Here is a 24,130-nt window from a genome sequence, read left to right as displayed (position 1 = left end):
CTATGGGCTTACGCCCCACTCAGGGCTTTGTAACTTCCAGGCAGCGCCCCGCTCAGGCCTGCCTCCCCTATGTTCCGCGGCCGCTCGCGTACTGGCCTATTCCGCACTCCCCGCGGTTTCTATGCCCGCACTCGGGCCTGTGGTCACGCCACTTGCGCTCCCCGCCCACACTCGGGCCTGTCTATGCCCGACTCGGGCCTACGCCCCACTGGGGCTCTTCCCAATTGGGACTTCCAATTGGGGCCTGTCCCGGTAATGCCCACACTGGGCTGGGGTCGGGACACCCCCACTGCTTAGACCCACCTTCCTGGGCCCACGCCTCTACTGGACTCTCCTGAAGTCGCCCCAATGGGCTGGGGTCGGGACAACCCCACAACGCAGCACCCTCCATGGTGCCAGGAACTCCCCCTCCTTACTGGGGAGCTCCTGCTGAGGCCTCCTCCACCCCTACAGCCTCCCCCGGTCCTCTGGTGTAATAATCACAACTCCACAAAACTATAAGCCAGCCGGCTATAATGCATCACAAGCCCCCCGAGCTTATAATACCAACTCTGCTCTATGCTGGCTGTCTCTCATACCTCCGTCAGGGTTCTCTCTACCCCTGCATCATTGCAGCCGGTCAGAGTGGTCAGGCAGCAACCATTGACTCAGGCTGCTCAGCTCACCCGCCGAGCCCCTGCCCCTGCCCCTGCCCCTGCCCCTGCCCCTGCCCCTGCCCCTGCCCCTGCCCCTGCCCCTGCCCCTGCCCCTGCCCCTGCCCCTGCCCCTGCCCCTGCCCCTGCCCCTGCCCGAGGGAACTGTGTCTGGCCTCAGCCTTCCCTTCCTTATGAAAGCCAAGCCCCGCCCCCTGGCAGTCAGCTGATCTAATCAGCTCCCATAACCACTGGCACCTGCTGCCTTAATAAATGGCAGCTAAGCCATTTTCTATCTTCAGTAGCAGGCACCCTAGTGCCCTGCTACAGGCTCCTAACTCAAGACAACACTTCAGCACACCCTTAAGTCCATCCCTTTTTAGGACAACTGTTGAACATGGGTTTCATTTCAGGTTTATGTGTAAAGTTCAGTGTGGGCATAAAGAAAGAACAAGACAAAACAATACTGTAGCATTTTTTTTGGCAAACACAGTACTGGAAACTCCATGGTGAGAATTCCATAAGGAGCTCATTACTTCTCCAGGATAACATCACAAATGAGTTAATCGCTGCAGGAGAGGAAGGGGAGGGAGGGGGAAAAACCAACAAATGTTTCTTTCTTTTAAAGCACCTGGAAAGTTATGTGGTATGCTAGATGTGGATTTCTACAGTCTAACTAATGTCATTCCTGTGTAGGCAGTTTGGGAACCTTTGTCCTCTTCATCCCCTGGTTGTGTAGCAATGGGAAACGCAAGACTTTGCCCATTCAAGTTCTGAATCAGGAAACCAGTACTAATATTAACTGCAGTACATAAGTCAGCTTCAGAGTACTGTAAATCAACTGGCAGCTAAACTGATAGAGATACAGTTTTCCTAAGTAAGGAAGGAGAAAAAAAATTAACGGTGAAGCCATAACTAGAAAAATTTGGGGATCACGGTTCAATTTTCATGAATACTGATTTAAGTCTACAGTTTCTCTGCAGCCTTCAGTGGATTCATTTTATTTGAACAGAACAGAATTTGGTCCTCAGTGGGCATGTCTACATGTTCATTAATGCACTTTTGCTAATGCACATTAGTATCTCCATTGTGAGGTACTAGAACAGGATGCATTAGCTTATTTTAATAAGCACTAGTGAAAGTGCAGTTTTTTGTGATGTTTTAATGTATATTAAAATAGGCTACTTCCCATTAAAGCACACATGTAAATATGCCCTGCTTATCATTTATTTAACATACATGTTTTGCCTTTGTGTGCAAAGCTGTCCTTTAGGTTAGTGGAATCTTCTGCTAGACTTACATAAGAATAATCTGCCCTCCCTAACAAATTAGACATCAAATGAGTGGTGATAGCAATTCTAAACTAACTTACCCTTATTATTGCAACATGCTGTTGCCCTGAAGTGACTTTGTAGAGCAAGACATTTTTTCCATTCAAACCAAGGTGACTACCTGTGGTTATGGCTCAGAAAACATGAGGGGCAGAGCTGAAAAACTCTGATTTTTTTTAGAAAAGTGACAAGTCATTCTCCTATTTCTCTCAATAACTAGATGCTGGGCTACCGGCTATTCCTTTATTGTGATGGGCAGTTAAGTATAAATTGGCTTTAAGTCACATTTCTTTTCTATGAGAGGCCTTGAACCAGCAAAGTATTTAGACAGGTGCTTAACTTTAACTGAAATCAAAGTATGCAAGACAACTTGCATACTTAAAGATAAGCAGTTGCTTAAGTGCTTTGCTAGATTGAAGTGTTCCTGTTGAATATTTTAATTTTTAAAAAAACAAAACACAACACAACAACAGCAACAATGACTGCCATAGCAAGCAGGATGAACTAAGAGAATTCAGCACTGTGAATCACAGTGCCGGGAAGTTTAGAAGATATTGAAATATGTAAAGGTAGTCAGCCCCTTGGGAAAGGGCACATGTCTACATACTACTTAGTACATCAGTGAAGAGGAAGAGTAGCAGGAGGCAGACAAATTCAAGCACTTTTACAGTAAATGTTAAAAACAAACGAATGAATTATATCAGTGAGAGCAAGTAGAAGGAGAAATTCACATGCACTGATAGGTTAACGGAGTTAAAAACTTAAAAGTTAAAACAACTGTACTTGTTCTGAGCAAAACATGCCTCACTACTGTAATATAGAACATGAATTATACAACTGTTTTATTATACTATACATTAACTTTGGACCTTAAAGATGTCCCCAAAATTTACTTGATTTAATAAACATTAAAATCAAGTCATCATGTTACCTTTTTTCCTAAGATGAGTGTTTGAGATGAGTAACAGAAATGTATTACTTTTGTATTTGATCATTTTACTGCCCTTGAAATGTGCCATCTTAAAAGCATTGGAGACTGAAGTCCTCTGTCCAGATAACCAGAAAGCACATAGTCTGCAACAGTAATAGGTTCCCTAGGTTGCCTTCTCAATGGACCCCAACTCTCTTCATTATTAGTATCTGGTAGTTCTATACCTCTGTTGAAACTGTCAGGAAATGTATCAGTTAGCTCTAGGGACACTTACTATTAAATGGGTAGCCACCAGTTCTCGTCCTATGTTAGATCATCAGTAACAGAAGCTAACAGGTATTAGTCACTGCTGAGTTGGGCAAAATTTAACCACGGCCTTAGGTAATCTGCAGTGACTCTTTATTTCATTCTACATACAGAGAATAAAACAACACATAGAATCATAGAAAATTAGGCTTGAAAGGGACCTCAGGAGGTCATTGAGTCCAACCCCTTGTTCAAAGCAGGACCATCCCCAATTAGACAATTCTAGCCAAGGCCAGGACCTAAAAACCTCTAAGGATAGAGATTCCACAACCTCTCTGGGTAACCTGTTCCAGTGCTCTACTACTCTCCTAGTGAAAATTTTTTTTCCTAGTATCTAACCTAAACTTCCCTTGCTGCAACTTGAGACTGCTGCTCCTTGTTCTGTCATCTGCCAGCACTGAGTCCAGTTCCATCCTCTTTGGAACCCCTCTTCAGGTAGATGAAGGCTGCTATTAAATCCCCTCTGTCTTCTCTTCACCAGACTACATAAGCCCAGCTCCATCAGCCTCTCCTCAGAAGTCATGAGCCCCAACCCCTAACTATTTTTGCTGCCCTCTGCAATTTGTCTACATCCGTTCTGTAGTGGGGGGCACAAAACTGAACACAGTATTCCAGATGTGGCCTCACCAGTGCCAAATAGAAGAGAATAATCACTTCCCATGATCTGCTGGCAATGGTGCCATTAGCCTTCTTCACAACAAGGGCATGCTGTTGGCTCATATTCAGCTTACTGTCCTCTGTAACCCCCAGGTCCTTTTCTGCAGAGCTGCTTTTTAGCCCATCAGTCCCCAACCTGTACCAATGCATGGGACTGTTCTATCCCAAGTGCAGGACTTTGCACTTGTCTTTACTGAATTTCATGATATTTCTTTTGGTCCACTCCTCCAATTTGTCTAGGTCTCTCGGAATCCTAGCCCTCCCCTCCAGCATATCTACTACTCCCCCCAGGTGCTATCACCTGCAAACCTCCTGAGGGTCCACTTGCTGCCAGCTGGACATTGAGCCATTGATTACTATGTTTTGAAGCTGATGCCCCAGCCCAGTTTTCTATCAAAGTTGCAGTCCATTCATCCAACCCTTACTTCCTTAGCTTGCTTGCACACCAGTCATGAAATATATACGTCACCAATGGATAATCTTGTGAGAATAAATAAGCAGCTAAACAACACAAGGCTGTAAATTTGATTGAATTCTAGCAACTTCAAAAACCTCCACAGCTTGCCTAACTGGAAATGCTCACCCACACACATACTGCCTAAGACATCTCCTCTGTTACACTGTGACGTGTGTTTGGATTTTATTATTATTACAACTACATTAGCTTCCAATGTTTCTAGCCAAATAACTGGTTCTATTTCAAATCCTAGAATGGCCATTTTAGTATTAATATTATATTGTAGCTACAACAATCACATTACCCAACTGCAAAATGAGGTCATTTTCTCTCAGTCTCATATGCTGCTCTGCAATCAAGTTGGTAACACCAGAATGTTACACTGGTGATTGGCCATAACACTTTATAAAAATAACTAACTTCTTTTACTTTGATATATTTTAAGGCTGACTAGATGTCAGGAGAGAGACAAGCCTGCTCAAGTAAGAGACATATAGTCTCCAAGGAGGAAAAATCCAGAATAGAGATTTCCACTTCTCTCCTCTAGTCTAAAGGGATTGTTAGTTAAGATGCTCATAGAACCATATTAACATTCACTGATCAGAAAGACAGCTGACAAATATATCAAATACATTTGTAGCACTATAATTTGGTCACTAAAACATTTTTCAAAAACTCCCTATAGCCAAGGTTATTTTTCCTTTTTAACAGACATCTACCTAATATAAAATTTAAAAATAGTTCTGACAAGAGACCCATTTTGTAGTGGAGTAGCCACCACATAGTGCTACTGAGTCTCATGTCTCCTTGCTTGCTCTCCTTCCAGCCCCATCTATTCTCCAATGGGTCATTTCAACAGAAAAAGTGGAGAGTGCCCCTCACCACCCTAACCTATAGCCTGGTGGTGTGGGCACTCTTCTAGCCTGTGGGAGATCTGGATTCCAATTCTCTTTGGAGCACTACCACCACCACCAGGTATGTCGCACACTAACTGGATACATCTGTAGCCAAGCTGACTCACTTCTGAACATTCACAGTAGTCTAAATGTAGTTGCCATGGGATTTTTTCTGGTCAACACGTAGGTGGCCAATTACTTGAAGTGTCCATATGGTTTTAGAGTTGCTGGAATGAAGTCACTTTGGACCCCTTTTTGTGTTTAGACCCTTAAATTCCACCTACATTCTGTTTAAGCGGCTACAAGACCTATTTGGATATGATCTTCAGTGACTACAATTGGTTAGGACAACTAGTGTAAATGAAGCGGGGTGACTAGGGCACCAGTCACAGCAAAATAACATCAGCTGCACTGATGACCTGGCTGCTGCCTCTCTGCCAACAGTACAATCACTGATGTTGCCACATACACCACTGCTGCTCTGGACACTCAAACACCCAGTTACACCTCTGGTTATGACTTTCTTTCAGCCTTTCAGTCTAAGGCTATGTAACAACATTCAGTTTCTCCTAGAAGAGTCACTGATTTCCCAAGAGAAATCATGAGTGTATAGATGTCCAGTATTTTTCTCCCAGAGCATAAAATGGCTGTTTCAGGAGAAAAATAACCTGGGAACTACCAGGGTTAAATCACTCCTGGGAGAGTTTCTCCTGGGAGCTTGAAATGTCTGCAAAACGTACCCTTCTGAGAGAAGCCATAGTATAGTTCTCCAGAATCCTAAGGCACTTTACTCCCACCCCCACTTCTACTCCCAGGAAGACACTTTATCACTCACTAGACTCTACTCCTCCAGCTAAGCAGGGTGCAAAACATGCCCCTTCACAATCCCCACATTGTGCAGCGGGGAGATACAGGCTGACTCTGAGCCATCTGGGTAAGCCAGTCAGGGCTGCCTTGTGCACTGCTGCCATCTCTTGCCAGGAAGACTGTGGGAGCCTTCAGAGCATGCTGGGAGGTGTGCACAGTGGCCCTATGTGTGTGCAGCCTCTGTACTGGAAGTGTCTGCTCTTCAGGGTTTCAGCATTCAAATGTGTGTTCAGGCATCTCCAGGTAAATTTTTCTATCAGGAAAACAAACCTAGGTGAGTATTCCAGATCATATGATTGTCTGCATACAGCCTAAAAAACAGTAATCTCCAACAGCACAGTGGCTTCTATCACTCTGCTGTAGCACCAAGGGCCAGATCTACAACACTACTTAGATGTTAAAATGCAGTTCAGGTATAATTTAGAACCTACTCTGGTTCCTGCAGATCCCACCATAAGTGTTCTTGCAAGTTTCACAGTCAAACAGCTACTTGCCCCAACCTTGCTTCGCTTATAAGATGTGACAGGACTATAGCAAAGGCTGACATACTTGAATTTCTTGGTAGTTATTAAACCTGGCTGATCATTAACTTTCCAAAAAATTCCAACCTTGAGCTCATTATGACTGTTGTAGACAGTGTGAAATTCATAAAACTGGATATTTAAAGTAATTACTGTTTTATATTTTACAAAGTTAAAAGCTGAACTGAATGGTAGTAGGGATGTGATGGTGGTTTTCTTTTTTTACAGAGCTAAAGTCTACCTAGTCATTAAGGAGCAATGTGACAATAAAAATAAAAAAGAAAAGTAGTCCTCATTCTTAACTTCCCATTACTTTTATATTACAGCAAATAATAATGATTCTTCTTTTGACTAGTCAGAATGTGAAACTTGCATATGTATGTGGAATCTGCACAGGGCTATCATTTGGAAATATATGGTTTGCTCTGAAAGTACAGTCATTTAAAATGTAACAGCATTGTACATTCAGTAGCCAAAAGGATCCAGATAAGATCAAAGGTGAATATAAAAAAGTGACACAATACAATGTGACAATACTTTTCAGCAATATGTAGAATTGTCTTTTTTATAATTGGGGTATTTTACAAAAAAATCTATGATAAATTATAGAAAAAATGAAAACAAATGCAGATTTTGAATTGTGACAGAACTTAAAAAGTAACTGTCTTTATTTTTATCAGTAATAATTGTTAATTATGGGAACCACAGATTACAATAAAAAGCAAAAGGAAGATACAAGTTGATTTTTTCAGAACTCTAAATAGGACTTTGCAGTAGAAGCCACATCAAATGAATCATGTCCATCTTTTTCACACTCATGTATGGAAGTAAATTTAAACTCAGAACATATCAGCTTCCTCAAGAACTGTTAAATGTAATTAAGTGCCTTCCAACAGTGGCCCACACTTCTGAAAGACAGAACATGGAAACATAAGCCACAATACTCAGAAATTCATGCCCTAATATGTTAATGGTTGCCCTTAATCAGGCATTTGATCTACAGAAAATCAAAAACCTTGTCATTAAAGTTGATGAGTATGCTAATCACCTTTGTTGGGCTAAAAGAAGGAGCAATTAAATGACCTAAAGAAAGGTATTTTGTGACTAAAAGCTTGTCCAACATCTCCTCCAACTATACAGTTGCTCCAATAAAAGGTACCACAAAAAAGCCCTTACTCTCCCAAACCATCAGAATAATTCTTTAACCATCACAGCTATATCAATATTCCTATCCTGTGGGTGTGTATACACATTCATTAATTAAGTTTAGTACTTGCTTAATGAAGTACTAACTAAATGTGTAGTAACTACAGTTAATGAGTTTATCACAGTCTAACCTAATGCTTTAAGAATTGACATAACACTCAGTTAATTAATAGCAGAAAAGCTTGCTTTCATAACTACCAACAAGCTATAAAACTAAACGACAGGAAAACAAACAACTTTTTCCTTATATTCAATAAACAAGCTATTACTGTCCTTGTATTATTTTAGCTGCAAGAGATTTTTACCCAAGCAGGCAGAAAGCAGTTCTTATCTTTACAGCTTTCACAGAGCATGGGTCCTTCACTCTGGGCTGAGTACAGGATGACTTTAGATCTACCACGGACTGCACACTTTGCTGGCTTTTGTCTTGCTTTTTATACTGTTTTAATTGTATAGCTTCAAAGCATTCCTTCTTGATAGTTGGTTAATCAAAGTCGGAACAAAGCAGGCAAGGATGGAATTAACATACAGTGAAAGCCGCCTTAACTGGCACCTTACAAGCCGGCACGCACTATTAACCGGCATGCTGGCTTCTAAGGTAAAAGTGAAACCACCACCATGGCACTTTCAGTTTCTCCAAGCCCCCATGGCCCAGGGCAAAGCAGCCTGCACTGCCAAGCCCTCACGGTCAGGGGCATAGCAAGCCACACAGGGCCCGCCTCCGTACCCCTTGGGGACCGCACATTGCCAATGATGAACATTTAGAGATTGACTACCTATTTTGAGAAATATGCCTTAATTAATTAATGCAAATATGAGGTACTGAAGATCAAATGCCACTGGGGGCAACAGGTATGAGGTAGGTTAGATGTAGTCAGGTAGACTGATTTAGCATAATAAATATTTAGACATTTGTAAAACTTTAGACAGATATTGGATATTTGCTTTGTGAAATATGCCTTAATAAAAGGGGGAAAGTGTTAACCGGGATATATTTACAATCGTGTTTTCATGGCTCCTGGTCTCTTACAGGCTTCAATTTGAAGTGGATATTTTAGTTCATTTCCTTTAGTGATATTTAGCTCAATTCAGATGTATATGTAGTCTTCTCCCTAGGCCACTTGGCTTTCTGGCTTGATCTCCAAGTCTTGTTACATATGTGTTATGAGTATGTCAGGTCTCTGCCAATAATTTTAACCATTACTTTTATTTTTTAGGCTTGGGTGTGATAGAAGGTTAAGGACTTAAAATCTTATGGCATGGGTCTGGTATTGGCTACCACAAGCTCTACTTTCTTGATGCTTAACGGGCTGCAGCCATTAGTACAGTTTTTCTTCGTGGCAGACTTGTTACCACAACCCAGTCTTGCGCCATCCACTGTCTTGCATTTTTATGCAACAGGCACTGTCCAAGCTTTCACAGCCATCAATTGCCCATGAATAAAGATGTGCACACACAAAAACAGCCCTTTTCATGGGTAAGTCCTGTAAAACACAATGTAAGGGATTTGGGGAATCTGTCTATGCAGACCTTAATATATGTTTGATACCGGAGAGACTCTGAATACAACTGCGTCCAAATACAAACACCATTTTGAAAAGGCTTGTTTGTATTTTCAGCTGAGCTCTCTGTTGCCTCTGTATTGAGGTAACACTCACAGAAAAGTGACAGGAGGAACCCTTGGTCCTGGAAGAGGGCTACTAAAAGATGATCATCATTAAACTTTTTCAAAAGTTTAAACTTAGATGATCATCCATTCAAATCAAGCACTTTGAACCAAGAGATGGTTATCTCCCGAGTCAAACCAATTTTTCAGTCTAAACTCCAAGACGGCAGTGGCAGAGTATCTGGTGGGGACATCAATTACCCAATTAAGCTTACGAGAGGGTCATCCAACAAGGATGTCTGGATTTTATACAACAGTAGGCAACCACCTTCTTACCAAAAAGTAAAAGAGGCCACAGAGACTCCATGTGTAACTGCAATAGAAAAGAAAATAGAACGATCTTTTGTAGCAATTGGCTCTCTTTAACTACCTGCCTAACTAAGGAAGTAAGAAATAGGGGTGTGCAAAGTGGGCCTTAGTCGAGTCGGATTCAGATTTGGCCCAAATCAGGGACAGTGATTTGAGTTCTTGATTCAGATCACTAACCCTATTTGATTCTGCTGAATCCAAAAATTCGATGCTGGTTCGGAAAAATCAGCAATTCAGACATAGACATAACTTTAAGTGTTCTTTCTACATACCTCAAGGTACCAGGCACAGCTCATGAACACTGTGATGCTGGGCAGATGGAGCATCCCACAGGAGTGCATGGGGGCCCTCCACATGCTCAGCTGCGAACCTGGAAGTGCACCGGAAGTACTTCCCATCCACTTACAGGTGTGCCAGGGATCACACCGGGGGGAGGGGGGCCCTGCACCCCACAGCTTGGCAATTGGCCATGGGGGGGATCCCAGGTGTTCCCCCAGACCCAGGAGACATGAGTTGCTGACCGGGGGGGTGCAGGGGGTCCCCCCATGTGCTCCCTGGTGGACCTGGAAGTGGACCAGAAGTGCTTCTGGTTCACTTCCAGGTCTGCTGCCGAGTGTGCTGGGGACCCCCTCTTGCTCCTATGGACACTCCATGCGCCCCAGTATCACAGCATTCACGAGCCGCCTGCTACCTAGAGGTATGTAGAAAAAACATTTAAAGCTGTCTGTGTCTGAATCGCCAAATCTTTTCAAATCTCTCCAATTTGATTCAGAGAAATTAAAGGGTCCTCTGATTCAATTCGGATTTGGAGATCCAGTCACCAAATCGGGCCGAATGTTTGCCAAATCGAATCAGTGACTGAAGCTTTGTACAGCTCTAGTAGGACACTGGCTACAGAGGAGAAAGATTCTATGATCTGGAGGAAAAGCCGTGTGCAAGAGGGTGGATCCTGCACTCTCTGAAGCATTCAAACCTGAGGCTAAATAAGCTAGTTGTCAAGGACACAGAGAGGGACGCACCCTACTCAGATCAGAAGAAGCTTTAAAGGCACACTGGCAGGACCCAGATACAACTTCTCAGTGAGAGTCCAGCAAAGGGAATTATACCAGGTCTGTAAAGCAGCATTTCTAATTAATGGCACAAGCAAAGGGACACCTGTGTACAAGGGTATTTCAAAAAGTAATGGCAATTTTGAAATAAAACCACTGTGTGTGCAACAATCATTTTACTCAGCCACATCACGTCTCCACATAGTCTTAAATGATGGGTCCATTTGACAATACCATCACTGTTCCCCACCGCTGTGTTGATTCCCATTCATTGCACACAAAATGTTTTCCTTTTTTTCCCCCCCACATTGCCATTACTTTCTGAAACACCCTTGTACATTCTGCTTGCGCAATTTATGGAACCACTTTTGAAAAATGTTTGCTGTATGACTAAGAACTTTCTTAATATTACTTCCTATTTGCGTTGCACAGACTAGCGGAAAGTTCACATCAGCATTCACAGTCTCCCTTTACATTCTCAATCACCATTTTCTCAAGCAATTTGAGGCAGAGACCCAATGCAGGTTTGTATGGAATGTCTACCTAATTAGAAACAGAACTTCTAAACTATGAAAAGCATTGGTATTGCAATGTTATTGCATTGGTATTGCATTGGTAATGTTAAAGCATTGGTATTGCAGTTATATATCTGTATCAGAAAACCTTTTACAAAAGAAAGTAAAAAGTTACTCCATGGAGCAGAGAGGTACATCACCAGACATTTGCTAAAAAACAAGAATCCAAATCCTATTTACACTAAAATTCCTTCACTCTTCTCTGGCCATGTAAAGAAAGCTTTAAGTTAGTATAGATTACTGTGCTCATTTGAACCCCATTTACGTGATCATAGTAGTTGAACGGTGCTATGGTCTAAATAAGAATCTGCCCAGGAACATTCCTACAAAGTATGGTTTGGGCTGAGATAAAAGAATAGGGATGATTAAGGCATGGAAACTTTGACTGGCTAATAGTGCAAAGATGCTTTCCTTTCCTGCGTGAGACAATGCCAACCAGCTTGGCAAAGGAATGGATATTAAGAGGAAAGGACAGTCTATATACATGGTCTGAGGAACAAAGAACAGTTGCAGATCAACAAAGTACCATCTTTCTGACATCTTCAGTCTTCTAGAAGGATATATTTTTAAAAAAAGCCAAGACAGAAACAATTAATGTCACTTTCAAGAGTGATGAAGTGGAGGAAAGTGTCGCTGATCAAGCAAAAAACATAGACAAAATTTTGGCTGGCTAATCCAGGCACTTTATCAGCATGGCATTATTTTGGCAGGGGGGAAACTACTTGAAGAATAATTAAATACAAATGTATTTTTTATTTAAAAAAGTTCGAAAGCAGAGAAAAATCAAGGCTGAGACTGCCCCTCCCCTCCTTCCCCCCCGCTTTACTCATATCAGTGGAGAGTTATTCACATAAGCAGTCAAATAAACTCAGATGCCGCTCTCCTCTCCAACAGTGATCTGTTACTGTATGTGTGACCCTGGTGTGCTTTGGGTCTGCCTGTCAATACTCATCTAAGTAACTGCTTGTCAACAAAGTCAGGGGTTCACAGGGAGACTAAATAATCTAAAAGCCAATTCAAGCATTTATTTGTAGCAAGACTGAAGATTTTTTTTTTGCACTGCCACTGTTAGCTGAAAGTGTTACAAAAAGATAAACCCTTTTTGGGTGTTAGCAACTTTGAATCACTACTGATTTGTTATAATAAACTTTTTCTTATTTTAGCAATGCATACGATTTTCTGCTTTGTACCTGAGTGGATGAGGGAGATATAGAAAGAACACAATTTAGAGTAATCACCCTTATTTTTCACTCAGAGGGCCCCAAATTCAACCAATCTGTTTGGGTCGTTGGTCATTCTACACTGCAAAATACAATGCTGAATAGTGAGCTGCTCCAGTACTAGAAGCAGTATAGCCATTGCACTTCACTGGGAGCAGCAGAATATATTAGCCTTGTTTGAGAGCTGTGCTGCTCTTGATATTCAAGCTAGCTCATTCAGGCAGCAAACTCAGGTATCACTACGTGACACTGTACAGGCATACTGTTAGATACTGCGGTGATAGACACTTTGGAAATACAGAACAGTTCGATTCCTGAGCCAACTGCAGGAGATCCCAATGAGAGGCACTCCTTGCACTACAGGTAGTGTTCTCTGCGCCAACCCCAGACTTGCTGAGCTGAGACAAAAGAAAAAAAAAATCTCAAAACTGAACTCTGATACCTAGGAAGCAGGTGATTCAGCTGACTGCGGACGTACTTTCAAAACAGTATCTGAGTGCTTTCTTCCTTAAGTGGTTAATTAATCAAAATAAATACCTGCAGTCAGGAGCCTCTCCTGCTGTGCTGTCTTTGATTTGTTGAGAGAAAGCATTCCGAGACATCTCAATTTGTTGCCATGTGAATGGTTGTGACGTCACCCTGAAGTATACAGCCTCTCAGCTGGAGCTGTGCGAAACCATCGATCGCTCTTTTCAGAGTATTTGGCATACAAATCAGGACTTTTCTTCCTTTTTTTTTTCCTTTCCCTTTCTGCCAGTTCTACCAGTACCAAGAGGCGTGGATTAGTTGTTTAATTCTCTACTCAGATCTCAGTTCAGTATGACCAGATATTTAAGGGTGAAGAATAATGTCTGTTGGCACACTAGGGTCTATTGGCACATAGACTTGGGGGTCCCCAGGACTACAGGGAAAAGAGAGGACTCTGGCAGCCTGTGGCCTGCAGGAATGAAGCCTAGGTTTGGGCTGGCATATTTAGGACATGAGGATGGACCTTACACTTTCTGTCCTAAATTCCTGCAAACTGCCTCTCACGGGCTGAGTCCTTTTTCCTTTGATACTGGTGTCACTGAAGAATGCACAGTGAATGCCAAGCTCAAGGGAGGAAACCATCATCCTTGTCCTCAGCAGAGCGTATTATCTCGATAATCCCTCACACAACCTGGGGAAGGAGACAAAGAAACTCTCAGGACCTGCTCTATCCTGAGTGAAGCCAGAGGAGGGCATTGAGGAACTTGTAGGTAGTAGGCCCTTTCCATGACAGCATGTCCACAAGGGTCATGGAATTTTTTGTAGATCCCCCTGACATATAGTGCAATAGGATGCAAAACCAGTTGACAGGACACTCTTTCTCCAACCCAATCCCAAGGCTTGAGGGGAAGTCCCCTACCCTAGGCTGAATCAATTTGTTGCTATGAAATGCAGTTATTTTGACAGGGGCAATTCAAATTCTTTCCCCCACCATACACATGCACCAAAGCAACAAATATACTAAGAGCTACAAATTAATCCAGATCCCCAGAAAAGTAAGCTCTCAATTCAAAGAGACGCTATGTGCAATTCAATTCTACTTCAGCCCTTTGCCTTTTTTAGTGCTATATCTATCACTTCCCTCCTCCAGTTTCTATTTGCAGACTCCTTTCATTATTGCATGGCTTCCTACTTTTCAGCTCCCCTGCTCTTTAAGCACCACCTCCTCCAGGCCTGAGGGAACCTTACCCCTACTCACCATGTAGGCACTACCGAGAACACGCTGAGCCCAGCCACTTCCCAGGTCCCCATGAGAGGGGAGAACTGCAGGGATATTTAGCGTATGTTTAGCATGCCATAAGGTTCTTCAGTACCCCTGAGGACTCCCACAGAGTCCTGTGGCCCTGTTGTCTTCCTCCACATGGTATTGTTTATAGCCTACAATACATCCTTGGTCACTCTTCAGTAGTACTACCATCTGCTGGAGTACCTCCTGTTGTCTTCCACAGGCATTTGGGAAAGCCTGGGTAAGAAGGTAGGTCTTGCAGCTCTTTTGAAATGTATTCAGGAATTCAACTAGATATTTTAATTGCAAGGCTGTTTCTTAAAACACCCTCTGCTCCTAACATGAAGCAGTACTCAGTAAGTCTGTATAAAGCAGCCTGAAAATACTGCAGAAGTCGCCAGACTGAGAAATGCTTGCAATTATCACAAAACAGGTATGAAAGATTTTTGTACGACTCTAGGCATGTCTACACATTGCCCCCCCCATGATGTAGCAATGTGCTATGTCACAGTACAGCATCCCATGGCTACATAGCAGTCATGCAGGTCTACACGTGACTGCCAGCTACGTTGCCATTGACGCAAAATCTAATTGTGCGCTGTGTGCATAGTGCAGTAAACACCCATATAGCGCATCATAGCAACTTCACTGTACGGCGATGTGCAGACATACCCTCCATGTACTTCTCAGAGGAGAAAATCAGTCTCTACCTTTACCCTTTGTAATTTATTATTAGACTGTATTAAAAAGACAGGCTCCCAGCTTCCACTTTTTAATCTGTTCTTCTTTTCTTAATGAATTTACCATTTATGTCTTATTCCCTCATGGACACAGAACCTATTCCCAGTGAGAGAGGTTGAGTTTAATTGTAGCAGAGTTCTCTGGTAATGACATCAGTGCATCAGAGAATGTGTTGCCATGTGTAGTAAAACAAAACAATGCAAAACAAATTTTCAAGGGCTTGTCAAACAACAACAGAGACAACTGAATAAAGTGATAATTACTGGCAACTTGTCAGCTCTAGGTCAGACCTTGACCCAGGTGAATAGTGACCGAACACTGTAATTAATTCATAGGTACCTACATAGGATTAAATGGAGTGTAGGTACTTAAGTCCCTCAAAGTGATCCAGGTGAACTCTACTCCACCAGTCACTAAGCCATTTGTGCACCAGCTGCATCCTAGACACAGAGATTTGGGCTTCTGAGGATAGTCAGAAGTGATCCACATCAAGCACCAAGATAAATGACAACTGCCAAAGTTCTCCTGCACTCTGGACTGGAACTAGGAAGTGTCTAAAGTCCCTCACAGTCCCCAGTCTATTGGGCATCGACAGACTGAAGTAAACAACATTGAAACTCAGTACAAAACATGGCACCAAAGTTCACTCTTGCAGTACTGATGGACACGTTTTGCCCAGTAGCCTAGTGGGCTTGTCCAGCAAGTGGGACACCTGCTCAAAGTCAGGATTGAGACTTTTGACAAAGATTTCCCAGGAGAGTGCCCTAACCATCAGGCAGGCTACATGCTCCATCCCTTCTGTTGAAGTTTGGTCAATGGACAGCCGAGATTACAGGAGTCCAGAGCCAGAAGAACTGCATGCAAGAGGGAGCCTAAATCTGTAGCTTAGTGGTAGGGGCACTCCCTGGAGAGGGTGGAATCTTAGGTTCTGGTCTTTTCAGCCAGGTTTATTTCTGTTTAAACTGATGATTGTGTGAGGTAAACAGTCCTTGGAGCAGGGTCCGGAGCATAGGATGCTTCCTTCCTACGAGAATGCACTCTAGACCGTTGTACTCTTGCTGCCCAAAAGGTAATGTTTCAACAGGAAAGGTGGCGGGCAGCCCAGCCCAGTCAAGCCCATAGCCTGGCTGTAAGGGCATTCTGCCAGGTTGGAAAAGATTTGAATCCTCTTGGATTAAGGGCCTACAAGCCAGGTCTTCTATTTCTTGGACAACTATCCTAGTCAGCTGGCGATTGTGCTATAAGTGGGCCTTTCCGATGTTTCTAAGTGAGAATAAGTATGGATGTTGTGCTTTGTATTGAATTCAATGGATCTGGTGTGCTTTGGGTATCCTAGTTAGGTAGGCCCTGGATCTCTGCATTGCAAGATGATGAAGGTGCTAAATGTGCAATCCTGTGTCAGGCCCCCTAGTAGTAGCCAAGTTTCAGATACGCTCATGAGCCTAGTATTTTCCACTGGTTACCTCTAGGCACCCTTTTCACAGCACCTTGGCACTGGAACAGCCTTTGGAAACAGCCAGTTTTCCACTGACTATTAACCTGTCAATTTGGATCACCCTTATAGGCCATCATTTCTATGTATTTTAAGCCTAAATGGAGGCACTTATGAAAATTATATGAATCTGGCCTCATAGCCCTAATGCAGCAAGGCACTTAAGTGTGTTCCTAACCTTAAGTTCTAGAGTAGTGCTACTGAAGTTAATGACACTATTCATGTGTTTTAATATAAGTACCCTGATTCAGGGCATGCAGACTGTTAAATAAATGCAGTACGCTTCTATTTCTTTTGCCTGTGCTGCACCTGTTCTATGGTTGAAGGGTAACATTTATTCTCTGGTCTCTTTCATTCAGCCTAATATTCACTTAACAGTTTAAGTATCAGATTCTAACAGACTTAGTATTAGATATAAATTCAGAGTAGAAATGTCACAGGAAATTCCATGCCCAAATGGCAGTGTCATTTGGGAGTTCCCCAGTTCCTTCTTTGCGATATATACAAGGTCCTTTTGCTGTCCTGTTATTTTTGAGTAGCTGGCACTGACCAGGCTCTGAGGATCACAAGAATTTTGTTTTTACTGGCTTTTAAAATTACAGTCTCTTTGTCATTTTTTAACCCAGAAGACAAAGTCACTGTTAAAACCTGCACTTCTTAAAATTCTATAGTGGTGATACAGCCCCTTGCAAGATCTTAAGAAAGTTTTTTTCCTGTGAACCACTGTTCCCTTTCTGAGGCAATCTAAAGGGGCCTTTGTTATAGCTGATGAAGGTGCCTTTAACACGTGTCCACAACAAGAAGCATTATGTACTCTAACAATTGTTCATTGGATATACAGTCCTAGACAGATCGAGCTTTATCCCCATCTCACCCGTTCTGAAGACAGCATGATGCATTGTCATGGCAGGGATTAATAAAAGTACTGCTCTCATTAAATGCTAGATAGTGGGAGCACTTCTATTAATATTGTAGACACAAAAACTGCTGCTGCAACAAATGCTAGAAGTGTTTTTTTGGGTAATGAGGATCAAGGAAGAGGAGGAGGATACTCATGTATTATAGGCTTGAGTATGATTATGCAAGAGAATAGAATAGAAAGTATGACGAAGCGAAAGGAAGAGTAAAGGTGAGATGGTCTGGCAATAGAAAGAAAACTGACAGACAAGGTCTGAGATAGAAAAGGGAGATAATGAAGAGAGAAAGGAGGAGTATGAATTAGAAAGTGGAGAGAAAAGAAATCAGACACAAGATGGGAAGTAAAAAGAAAGATGCATCCCACAACAGACAGCTTCTTTCAGGTACCACCAATCAATAGTGCTATTTGAAAGTTACTCCAGAGGCACTAGAAAGTGGCCATGTGTTAGGGAAGGGCATATTCACCTAAAATGGAGGAATTGACACATGGCCCTTACTTCTTCATGTGGACCCACATTCCATGTCATTGGTGGGACATGATTCCACACAGGCCACTGACAGATGTTCATTTAAAGGCACAGTGAGTTCTGATCCCAAATCCCACCAGTCATGCCTCCTTCCATGCCACACATGCATGGCAAGATGCACAATAACTGTGCCCACCCTGCCAGTGCAGGAGTGCTCAGAATCATGATCCCAGGCTCCCCTTGCACCAGCAAACTGAAAACCAGGTGCCTAAAAATTAGCTGATTGTTGGCCGGCTCTGTGACCACATGAGACTCAAAACAGACCCAGTGTGGTCCCCAGAGCCAGTCAAAGATTAACTGATAGTTAGCTAGATCAGGACAACACTGGGCCTCCAACTAGCCAGGGTGTGGTCCCCACCTGGCCAACACTTAGTTGGCTCCAGGACCACACAGGGGTTTGAACATGCCCTAGTGCAGTCACTGCCAGCTGACAATCAGCTGACCATTGGCTGGATCAGATTGGAGCCCCAGGGCTGTCCAGGATCTAGATGACAATCAGCTGACTGTCAACCAACGGGGACTGCTCCGAGGCCTGTTGGAGACCCTGGTGTGGTCCTAATCCTGCCACATGTTCAAATTAAAGCATGATTGAAACCAGTCACAAAAATACCACACTCTTCTGTGTAATATTTTTGTAGATGATTTCCCTTTTAGTAGCACCATAAACTGCCTGAACATGTGGTTGGGTTACTATTTAAGACACGATAAACAGACTAATCAAGTCATAGGTGTAACATCTGCTAGAGGCCATAGACACATTTCTGAAATTGGTCCTGCTCCAGCATGTACATCAAAACAGTGCTGGCTTATTATATAATGAAACATTAAAGCATAGCTGAGACACATTTAAACCCACTGAGTGGACACATGGCTATAGCTGGTGCTAATTATTATTAAGAAAAAAGAACATAAGAACTAAGGACTGGAAGGAAGAGTCACATAGTCAAATCCTGGAATCCCCACACTAGTGAAAATATACCACTAGGTATCTTAGTTAAGATCATAAATGCTATCAAGTGCAGAGTTCAGGACTAAACTTTTTCCTTGGTCCCTCCATAGTCAGTATATTTGGATAAGGCATCTGAGAGCAGCGAGTAATTTCAGATATTGCTGTACAGTAATATATATGCACAGAGAATGGACTAACAGCACTCGTTCTAAATGTTATAACTTTCATGATGCTCCATCACTTCTGTTATGCTACTTGAAATCTTCCAGTATTGGACCCATTTTTCATGGACTCTGGAATAGATATGGAGGTCTCTCTAGAATATGGAACCTCTCCTCTGGAGATGCATCAAAACAATTCTGTTGCCCTTCATAGAGGACTGTAATAGTTAGATATACTTCATCATTTTGAGATGACAAATACAAATAAATATTCCATTACCATTAAAAAGAACCTTGTAACATTCATGGTATGATAGGCAATTGCTAACTGGTTAGGAGTGTCTGGACCTATACTCCATATCGAATGCAATTTTTTTATTTTTGGAGTGTTTACGGATATTAATCAATATGAAGAGTTGGTCCCTGATGGCAGGCACAAATGGAACATGAGAAGATTTTTTGAGAAAAAAACAATAAAAGCAATGAAGGAGATAGGAATGAGATATGGCACCAGAAAATACTGGAGATTAAAGTTCAAAAGCTCCATAAAGAGATAGACTATGCACTGATGGACTAGTAAAATAAATGCAAGGAAAACCTATAAAAAGGTGCAATCAATCACTGATGAGCATATTCACTGACAAGGAGCTTGAGATCTGGTCCCAGATCGCCATATTAAAATGTAATGTTTTTTAAGGGTAGGAAATAGGAAAGAATGATGTTAGATTTTCAAAAGGCTCCAGTGATGCTTATCAACCACCTGGGACTGGGGGGGAAAGAAAAGGATGTACTTTCTCCAGTTGGAAATATCTAGTCACATCAATGACTATTTAATGTTTTTACACTAAACTTTAAATTTGAAAGTCACTTTATTGGTCATTCTACGGACAAAAATGCTCAGCTTGGAGCAAGGGCAAAGCTACTGGAGAATGTTCTGTCTGGACTGACAGCTTTCTGGCAATCCACTTCCATCTTATCTTCCAATACCTCTTGTTATCCCACAGACCTCTTGTTATCCCACAGGGTACTTAATGTCTCTTATTTCTAATCTGTATAATTCCATACCATAAACATCTTGGACCTTCCTACAGTTTTCTTCTATGCACTGCAGTATTGACTTGTAACATTTTTAAATATCCCAGCCCTGGACCTTTCCTCAGTAGTGATTTAAACTTGGACTGCCCTCTGGCAAACGTGTAGTTGTCTTGAAAATCACGCATACTGGAAGACAGCTTCATCTGTGACTTAGGATAACCTTCTGAACTCCAAAAGTAATCAAGCAGTATTTACAGAAAACATATAGCCAGCATAGTAAAAAGAACCAGAAAAAATGTCCTTTGCTTGAATATGGTATTTAACACATGGAATTATATGATGATTTGGGGACAGACAGATGTAATGCCATGCATGTAGCACAGAAAACGTCAACTCCACTAGGACGCCATAAAAATATGTATAAAGAATGATTGCTGGTGGCTCTTTAAACAGAGGAATCTATCTCCATGTTGGTTTAATAGAACTATAAATGCAGACACAGAGGGCCCAATTTTATTTATATCATGGACCCTTTAAAAGATTTTTCACTGGTAATTTATTTCCGCTCCAAGGCCCTTTTACACTGTCAGTGATATTCAAAGGAGCATGGATGTACTGAAGAATTAGTCCTTGGTCAGTTAAACATTGTAGTTCTTAAAACAGCATAAGCTCAAACCCAGTAGTTTTTGCTGACTAAAATTATATCTCCACAAACTATCAATAAATTTCATTCCTGATGCATAACACCTCTTTCTGCTCTGTTCTGAGTCTCTACACTGGTTTTTCTCCATACATTTCACTCTTGATATTCATCATACCTTGATTTCCACTCCTAAGTTCACACTCTCTATATACCTTGGTTCTAACCTCCCTTTTCTTCCACTCCTTGGGCATTTTTATATAGGCTCTGGAAAACGTCACCAGGTGCTTTAATTGGCAAGCTGCACTAATTAAAAGCACTCATGCCACGTGCATCAGTGTCCCCGCATGCCCCTGCACTGAAAAAATGATGGCGGGGTGCTTTAAACTAAAGCTCATCGAATACTCATCTCCTGCTATTTAAACTCTGTAGTTTTAGTATAAGGAAGCCACCCACTGTACTACATTACACTGGCATTTTAAGAGTACAGATGTACAAAACAGATTTCAGGCTAACCTGAGTTCAAGCTTTGGAAGCAAACAGCAAATGCATTAAAATTCACTTCACCTTCTCGTCCAAACTTCCTGTGTCCTAATGGTCACAACAGCTTAGCATCTCCTCTCCCAACTAACACAAACTCTTTGGAGCTTGTGCATTCCTTCCCAGTGGTTATAAAGTTCATGAATCATGTTGCAAACACTCATCCTCCTTCAAGTTTAGTTGAGTATGAATCATTTTAGAAAACCATCCAAACACAGATAGAGCTTTGGCTACATTGAACAAAACTCAACAGGCATGTGCTTGAAGTCAAAGAAGAACAATATATGACTAATATCAAAGTGATATCTTTGCAAGGTTGTTTTTCTCTGCCATGGGGATTTTCAAGCACAGCTTCTTAGCTTATCCTCTGTTTCATTTTTAATCCTTCATTAATATCAATAAAACAGAGCTTACCTTGATCTTCTGAAGACACTGGCGACCTGGAATAGAACAACAAATTTCAATCATTTTTTGTCTGTGATGAAAAGGCAGGGTTCAATGTCACCACAGGGAGGAACACTACGGAGAAGCAGAGACTCAGCTCTCTCAGCAGGAATGACTGTAAGGTAGTTGACATGAAGGGAGCTCATAGCTAGTCCAGGACCAGGTCTTCTCAGTCACAACAGCTTTTATGGAACAGCTTCAAAGTGCTGACTACAAGGCAGCTTTTAACCTCTCCAGACCCTACTAAGAGTTTCTGTAGGAACTGGAGCAGTGGTACTTGATGTGGAGAAAGCGTGCATACACTACATTCTCAGTTGTCCTTTCTGGGAATATTTGGCCATTTGAGAGAAAGTGTTTATCCTCTTCCCCCAGAAAATACTGTAGGAAATCCTCAAGGAATCTTTGCTGTGCGGAGAGTTCCCAAATAGAGTTGTTAAAGAACCCGATAAAAGAGAAATGGTTTTGAAGACTTTGCAGACATTATAGCCCCATACAGAATGGAAAATCACTAGCCATAAATCATAGAAACTGTTTGAATTTCCACTTAAGCATTGTATAATGCTGTTAAATAGCATCAATGTATAGTTCTGGGGAATTATAGGAAAGACAGCACCAGCCAATTAGATGTTTGGTAATAGTCTAAGAATGAGGGGCTACAAAGAGGGATCAACCAGTCAGGTCTTCAGCTGATGTACTACAGGATGCCCCACCTGAGTCCAAGGCTATACCTGCTAATGACTGAACCCTGTATAACCAGGACCAAACCTCATAAAAAATAAACATTCATTAATTCACATTGCTACAGTTCTTCTTCTCCTTCTGGTATACTAACATGAGCTAGGTTGCCTAGAGTTACCCACTAGGGTTGGTCATTTAGCCTACACTAGGTCATGCACTAGTGTGATTCACACTGTGGCCTGAGCATTTTTCATGAGATGATTTTAAAGTAAATGTAAAGTCTTCCTACCATGGCAACAGCAGAGATAGCTGCTACCACAGCAAGACTCATGTTTTCCTTCCAACATAATTTAATTTTACATGGGTGTACAAATATGTCAGATCAGAAAAGATTAAACAAATGGTAGTATGGAAAGCAAGAAGATCAACATTGGAATCATATCAGTAGGACAGGGAAACAGAAAACATGAGAGGAGCAAAGGGAGAGAGCCTGGGAGTGCATTTGGGAGAGTTATAAGAGAGGAGAAAGGGGTTAAAATTCTGCATATAAGGGAATAAAGTTGCTGAGGGAGGAGTCATGATCTCATTCCACAACAGAGGTCTGAGGATGAAGGCTTAGGACTATAGACCATTAGAAGCAGATATGCAAATACTTTTGATGCAGACAGGAAACAGGGAGAGGAAAGAAGGAAAACTCCCTAACGAGGCATGAAAATGTTTTTTACTTAAAAGGGAAATAGAGATTGACAAGGAAAAAAGGAAGGAGTTTGAGAAAATGAACCTCGTGAAAAGAAAAAAAATGTGACTGCCTAATTAAGATTCTGACCATGCCACTAGCCAAAAGGTCTGTACTATCAGAATTAATTAGCCTGCCACTACTGTTAGCCCCTTTGATTGTTTCTAACCATTTTAGGCATGACCCTTGCTGTGCTGCCAAAATAGACCAGGTATGTCCTAGTATTCCAATGTTATCCTGGATCATGGCAGGGTGCTAGGATAATTCAGAGGGTTAGCATCTGAAGGGTTCCATCTCACAGCACTACCTAGTAATATTTCTTTTCACAGGGTGTTGCCTTCCACCCTGTGAAAACATGCAGAAAGGAGCAAAACTCAGCAAATAGTATTTTATACAAGGTTAAGTGGTGTGAGATGACAGAGATCATGAGGTGCGATTCCACTGTCCCTTTCAAAGGATCTAGCCAAACAAAATATTTAAACATAGGACCATCCCAGAATTCTCAGCTCTCACATTTTAATACTGTCCCCAATCACTAAAGAAGTGGTTTTGCCCACTCCAGGAAATTTATTCCTTTGCCTCTTACTCGGGCAATTTTGTCACCTTCCACATCCTTATGCAGAGCAGTTATACAAATAGCATACTCTGTCCTAGCATTCAACTTTGTTACACCTGGAAAAATCAATGCTGTTCTCTTTGAAAACATCTTCAAAGTAAAAATAAACAAGGGAGAGAGGATGCATTTGTACATATGCACTTTGGATTTATTGTTTTTTCTAAAGTAACAGTTATGTGTGACTTTAGAAAGTGCTTTGAGATCTGTGGATGAAAATAAAATCAATATATCTAAGGTACAGGTATTATAATTACTACCTGTAGTAGTAATAGCAGTA

General features: G+C 41.8%; 1 protein-coding gene across 1 annotated transcript in view; it reads right to left on the bottom strand.

The window, feature by feature from the left end:
- The window catches only part of DGKI (diacylglycerol kinase iota), a 326,628-nt gene that overhangs the window by 32,882 nt on the left and 269,616 nt on the right, over positions 1 to 24,130 (bottom strand). The window contains 1 exon segment of the mRNA XM_090043316.1: positions 21,794 to 21,819. Within this exon segment, the coding sequence (XP_089899442.1) occupies positions 21,794 to 21,819 (26 nt within the window).

Source organism: Crocodylus siamensis, chromosome 4 (genome assembly GCF_052110815.1).
Source record: "Crocodylus siamensis isolate JL-2025a chromosome 4, ASM5211081v1, whole genome shotgun sequence".
In the NCBI taxonomy this organism is placed as follows: domain Eukaryota; kingdom Metazoa; phylum Chordata; order Crocodylia; family Crocodylidae; genus Crocodylus; species Crocodylus siamensis.
This window is presented reverse-complemented; position numbering and strand designations above follow the sequence as displayed.